The sequence below is a fragment of the Sinohyriopsis cumingii genome, chromosome 12 (genome assembly GCF_028554795.1).
Source record: "Sinohyriopsis cumingii isolate HCF-2022 chromosome 12, ASM2855479v2, whole genome shotgun sequence".
Classification (NCBI taxonomy): domain Eukaryota; kingdom Metazoa; phylum Mollusca; class Bivalvia; order Unionida; family Unionidae; genus Sinohyriopsis; species Sinohyriopsis cumingii.
In genome coordinates, this window is record NC_142972.1 from 110,967,109 (window position 1) to 110,973,108 (window position 6,000).

The following is a 6,000-nucleotide window of genomic DNA, read 5'->3' on the forward strand; positions in this document are numbered from 1 at the left end:
ATAATAGACATGAATGTATTTTCCATCCTTAAAGTCTTTCTCTCGAAACAACAGAGGTCCACGCATTTCTTGAGGGTGCACTTTCAAGGTGTACAATGGAGCTAGGACATCTTGCAATTTTTGCATCTCAGGAATGCCACAGGGCGTGTCTTTGGACGGTCCGGCTTGTTGTAACAGGAGTTCTGCTTCATTTCGTTGTTTGGCTTGGTCCGATTTTCGAATATTCTCCCAGGCTCTTTTCCATTCTACCGTGTCGTTCTTGTTGGCATAGGTTCGTCCCATCACGATGGCTCGGGCTAAATACATCTGGCCTTGAGGGTTGTTAATTCGGACGAGACTTGTTTTGGTGTTGCGAAGGTCGTCCACCAATAAGACCTTTTTTTGCGTCCAGTCCCTTGAGGAGGAGAGACGTGGGCCATTTTCAGTGTGGCTTTACCATCGGTGATGCCAAACTGATCATTAGATTGTTGTACGTGTTGAATCTTGTCCATGACTTTGGAAGGGGTTAGTTCTGCGGGTCTGCTAAACTCGATCCAAACAGGGGATTTCAAGCTGTCGTGATCTATGGATAGTGTCAAGCGATCGTCTTCTTTGGGTTGACATTGTCGCTTGAGTGCGGTGAACAAAGAATCCCACATCTCGGTGATAAACCCTTCTGCTTTCTCGAATGGTACGTCGGACTTGAAATCTTTAAACTTCACTGTGTAGGTGTAAGCCGTGGTTCTAAATTTTCTAGAGGAGCGCTTTTCCGTCTCTCGAATGGAATAGTACTTTTCAGGGTTGACTAAGGGCAGTGAACTTTGTTTAGAGGGTTCGGATTCTGGTTCACTCATGTCCTCTTCAAAATCACTGGCATGAACTTGTGCCAAGACTTCAGCTCTGGTACGAGGCGATAGATCACGTTTCTGCCTCCTACTTTCTTCTTCTTTCTTCTCGAATGAATAGGATCGTTTCATCTTGAGTGCAAAACGTCAAATGACTCAAGTTTAAACACCATAGACTAATTTATAGTCATGGCAAACCAGCGTATTTAAAAGGGTGTGTGTCTTGTCCTTTCACTATTCATTTCACTCTCAAACCGAGCACAACGATGGAAGAGACTAGCCAAATCGAACGTTTCATCAGAGCTTTGCGAGGGGTCATTAGAAAATTCTCTTCAGACCAGGCGACGGACTATTCTCCTTCCTTTCGAGATAAAAGTCAAGATACTTGCTATATCTGTCAGAAGAAAGGGCATTGGTCTTCAGAGTGTCCAGACCGTCAAAAAAGAAAAAAAAAAAACAGGGGCTAGAAAAGACAAAAGTCAAGATACCTGTTATTATTGTAAAGAAAAAGGACATTGGTCTCCAGATTGCCCAAAAAAGAAAGAAGAGGAGTCAGAAGAAAAGAGGGATTCTTCAGAAGAAGAGAGAGATTCTTCAGAGGAAGAAAGCAGCCAGGTGAAGAAAAAGAAACAGGAGAAGAAAAGAAGAAGGGAAGAAAGTGAGGAAGAAAAGACTGTGACGGTGAAGAAATTGAAAAAAAAGAGAGAGTAAAAAAAGAAACAGAAGAAGTGAATGTAATTTATAAAGTGTTCTGTTGTGAATTGTGAATTGGATTGTAACTATGGAGAAAAGAATACATTAATTATATAAGGTAAGTGTCTTTGAGTTTTGATTTTAAATAAGCTACACTCACGCACTCATACACAGACACGTACTATAAGTGTAAAATGTTTTTTTTTGTTGATTTTTGAGTTATTGGCAAATTGAAAGGCTATCTCTTTTCGAGAGAAGTGGGTGGCCCTGAAAAGGGCCTTTTTTTGTTTGGTGTAGGGGTGAGTTTAAGCAATCAACTTTAACTGCCTTAAGCCTTTGCCACGGCCGAGGCCTACTTCTGATGATGATGATTGGGTTGAAATCACTAAGGGTGGTACGGTAGGCTTAGTCACAGGGTTGGCGTGTTTAGCTCGGGAAGGTCGTATTCTCTTCGGTCGTGATAAAGAAGTCTGATACATTTGTTTCAGACTTCTTAACTCCGCTAAAATGTGCAACAGTACCGTGGCCGTTTGATTTTCACCCTCTTGTTTCTTTGCTGCTACTTCTTATTGTTGTTGTTTTTTCTTACCTCTTCTTGTTGCTGTTGCTGTAGGAGAAAAGCTTGTTCCGCTTCCTTTTGTCGTTGCATAAATTTCTCCAATTCTTCTTTCTGTCTCTGTCTAAAATTCTCCACTTGCGGTAATGAAGAATGAGACGAAGGTTCCGGAACAAATTCTTGCGAAGTAAGAAAATCCACAAAATCCCAATGTACCTCTTCTGAAAGTAAGTCCGGGTTCCCTTGGGCGGTCTCCACTGCTGGTGCACCCCAGTGAATCGTTTTCTGAGTTTCCGTCATGTTGAATCACTGTCACATAGATTGACTGCACACAGGCGCTAGCGAACCTATATAGACCACGTGACGTCACAGACTGCTCTCTTCAGATTGGATGCGGGCTGACTGAATTTTGTCACGCGTGTTTGGATTGGTTAATGAACTCAATCCGTTTCAATCCTTCCTCTCCCTATAAATAAGCGCAGTTCAGCGCAATCACTCACCTGTTCTCGGAGCCTCAAGATGTGGACCGACGTTCAATCTTCCACCCTTGTGTCAACAATGATGTTCAGGACGAACATACCCATGTATGTCCGGTCCAAGTGGACTGTTGTCGATAGGACAGATACTAGTCTATGGATGAGAAGAGTTTACATGGAAAGACAAGGATGACTCAAGAGGGTACTTGTGTAGGGACCTGCAGTTAGAAGGAGTTTAAGAAGAAGAAGATGTGACAGATGCCGTCTATGTTAATATTAACATAAAACCAAAGGCCCTTTTCAGGGCCACCCACATTTCTCGAAAAGAGAATGACTTTCCATTGCCTACCCCTTTTTTAAAAAATTTTTATTTTTATTTTTATTTTTTATTTTTTTAATTTAAAAAAAAATCCCATGTTCAATTGCCTTTGTCCCTAGAATGGATATTTCTTTTCTCCCATTGTTCAATTGCCTTTGTCCCTAGAATGGATATTATTTTTTTTTCTCCCATTGTTCAATTGCCTTTGTCCCTAGAATCGATATTTTTTTTTCCATTGTTCGAATGCCTTTGTCCCTAGAATGGATATTTCCTTTCTCCAATGTTAAATTCCCTTGTGCCCAGAGTGGATGTCTTTTTTTCCCATGTTAAATTTCTATTGTCCCTAGAGTGACCCAGGGTGGTTAATGTTAAATTTACATAGTCCCCAGAGTGACCCAAGGGTGTTTTTAATGCTAATTCCCATTGTCCCTAGGGTGACCCCATTCACTACTTATATACGGTATCTTAAATTCATCAACATTTTTAGTATCAAATATTTTCTCTAATATTGATAGGTGAACTTTCATAACTATGATTAACCTGGCTATGATATGTACACGGATTTATTTTTTAATATATATAACCATATATATTAAGAGTACTGTCATGTTTTACTTTGATTTAAAGGTGCCGTTCACAATCATTTACAATTTGATAATTAACGGATTGTTCATTCAAGCTCCGTGGAGATTGCAGTTCCCAAAATATATTTATCTCACATTTGTCATCAGCCAGCACCACACATGATATTAAGCTTGGACACGGAAGGAATAGGTATAAAATTTACATTCTCTCCCCGTCGTTGATCAGTGATTTTGATGAAAATAATACGCTGTAGTTACTAGACCTGAATAATATTCTTCATTTTACATGTAGAAGAATAAAAAAATAAATGGAAAAAATATACATATTATAATAATGACTCATTACAATATTGTGTAAACTCAAATATTTTTGGGGGGAGCTGATGAAAATATTTTACGAGTTTAACATAAAAAAGCAATGTGACTATTAAGTGATAATGTGTATTTGTTTACAAGTTTCGATGGGATAAGCGTGTGCTCAAAGATAAATGTGCTACAATATAAAATTCAGGAGAATAAAATGTTGATTTTTAAATTTTAAACCAAAAATATATCAAACAATATTCTAGAAAACGAGAACATTTATAAAGTAAATTAAGTGGTTGTAACATTGAAATAAGCTACATCAATCATGATAATAAGATTGATACAATTTTTGCCGTATAAAAAGGAATAAATTACGTTCATGTGGAGGTTAATATACATAATTGACATTACACTGGTGAATTTACATGTTACTTTTCTGTGTTTAATGATTAGGGTGGATCATGTTATGTGTGTCCAAGTTGTTATATTCAATTTATCTATCACACACCTTTCGTTTTCCATAGTCCTATCTTCGACCAGATCATGTTATCTGTGTCCAAGTTGTTATATTCAATTTATCTATCACATACCTGTCCTTCTAGTTCCATAGTCCTATCTTCGGCCAGACTATGTTATCTGTGTCCAAGTTGTTATATTCAATTTATCTATCACATACCTGCCGTTTCTAGTTCCATAGTCCTATCTTCGACCAGACCATGTTATTTGTGTCCAAGTTGTTATATTCAATTTATCTATCACACACCTGTCGTTTCTAGTTCCATAGTCCTGTCTTCGACCAGATCATGTTATCTGTGTCCAAGTTGTTATATTCAATTTATCTATCACATACCTGTCGTTTCTAGTTCCATAGTCCTGTCTTCGACCAGATCATGTTATCTGTGTCCAAGTTGTTATATTCAATTTATCTATCACATACCTGTCGTTTCTAGTTCCATAGTCCTATCTTCGACCAGATCATGTTATCTGTGTCCAAGTTGTTATATTCAATTTATCTATCACATACCTTTCGTTTCTAGTTCCATAGTCCTATCTTCGACCAATCTGCAAGCAGCATATTGTGATACTGAAGTGGCCATCGTGACGTTTTAATTTACTGTGAATCTAGGTGAAATGAATTGTCAACCTAACACACTGCCAATGTTTGGACTCAGCTGCAAAAGAAAGGGAACAAACTTCCAGCCAAAATCCATTATATAACTACTATTTAATTTAGAAATACTTATTGAGATATCCCCTTGTATATAAAAGAACAATGTCTTAGGAATCAATTAAATATGTACTACTTAGCACTATAAATCTAAGTCTGGACTATATGCATATGCGCATTGAAACTATGTATTATTGGTTTGCAAACAAAGTGAGAAAGCCACTTAATTAATAATCTCCAGCAGGAAATCACTATTTAACTGTAAAGCGATTCTATATACATGCAAATTAATTAATAATCTCCAGCACGAATCTTTATGTAGATATAAGATATGAATTATTTTCGAGTCTATACATTTCCAATCTATAAGACAGAATTATTATGATGTGAACGCGATAAAGAGACTGTATTATGATGTAGCATCCGACATCATCTTGGACATTTTGAGCAGGTTAACAGCACTTGAGTTCAATTTATTATAATTTCAGTTCCACTGACATTTCCTTCCCCTATTTGGAGTTCCGATGACATATCCTATCCCGTTTTTGATAATATTAGTTTTAGTTATTATGGAGTGAGTCAACCATAGTAACTTTTAGATCCAACATGGTATGAGATCTACTTCGTAAGTCAATGTTCAGATATGTTAGCCTATTTACGCCTTGGCGGATCAATCATATATTCCATTGAGTCGGGTCTGTGAATTTCACTGGATGCGATAACAAGTCACCGCAGCCAGTTAAAATAAAGATTTTCAAATCTGAATACTGTTCCTCAGTTATCAAGACAAGGGGTGCAGAAAACTGGAATGGATTCATAAATAAACCATTTTCCGCTGCTGGTCCATGTTTGGACGAATACATCCGTTTCGTCAAATACACCTGCAATGTCTTCTTTCTAGAATTTAGTCAGCCGTTCGATATTAAAACCCACAAAGTATCCATTTGAAGTCAGTTGCCTACACCATCTGCTGCCGCCACTTTTATACGCTACTGTTGAGTTTGCAATGCATACTAAGGGAAGAAACTCGTAATGCTAATATATGGTATAACGGTACCAATTGCGCAAGTCCAG

The 6,000-nt window shown here is 37.8% G+C and overlaps 1 protein-coding gene across 1 annotated transcript in view; it reads right to left on the reverse strand.

The window, feature by feature from the left end:
• LOC149787258 (uncharacterized) overlaps positions 1–4,924 on the reverse strand; it is a 98,515-nt gene extending 93,591 nt beyond the window's left edge. The window contains exon 1 of the mRNA XM_089976079.1: positions 4,783–4,924. Coding sequence (XP_089832205.1) covers positions 4,783–4,855 — 73 coding nt within the window. The 5' untranslated portion in view covers positions 4,856–4,924. The remainder of the gene's footprint in view (positions 1–4,782) is intronic.
• Positions 4,925–6,000: the final 1,076 nt, after the last annotated feature.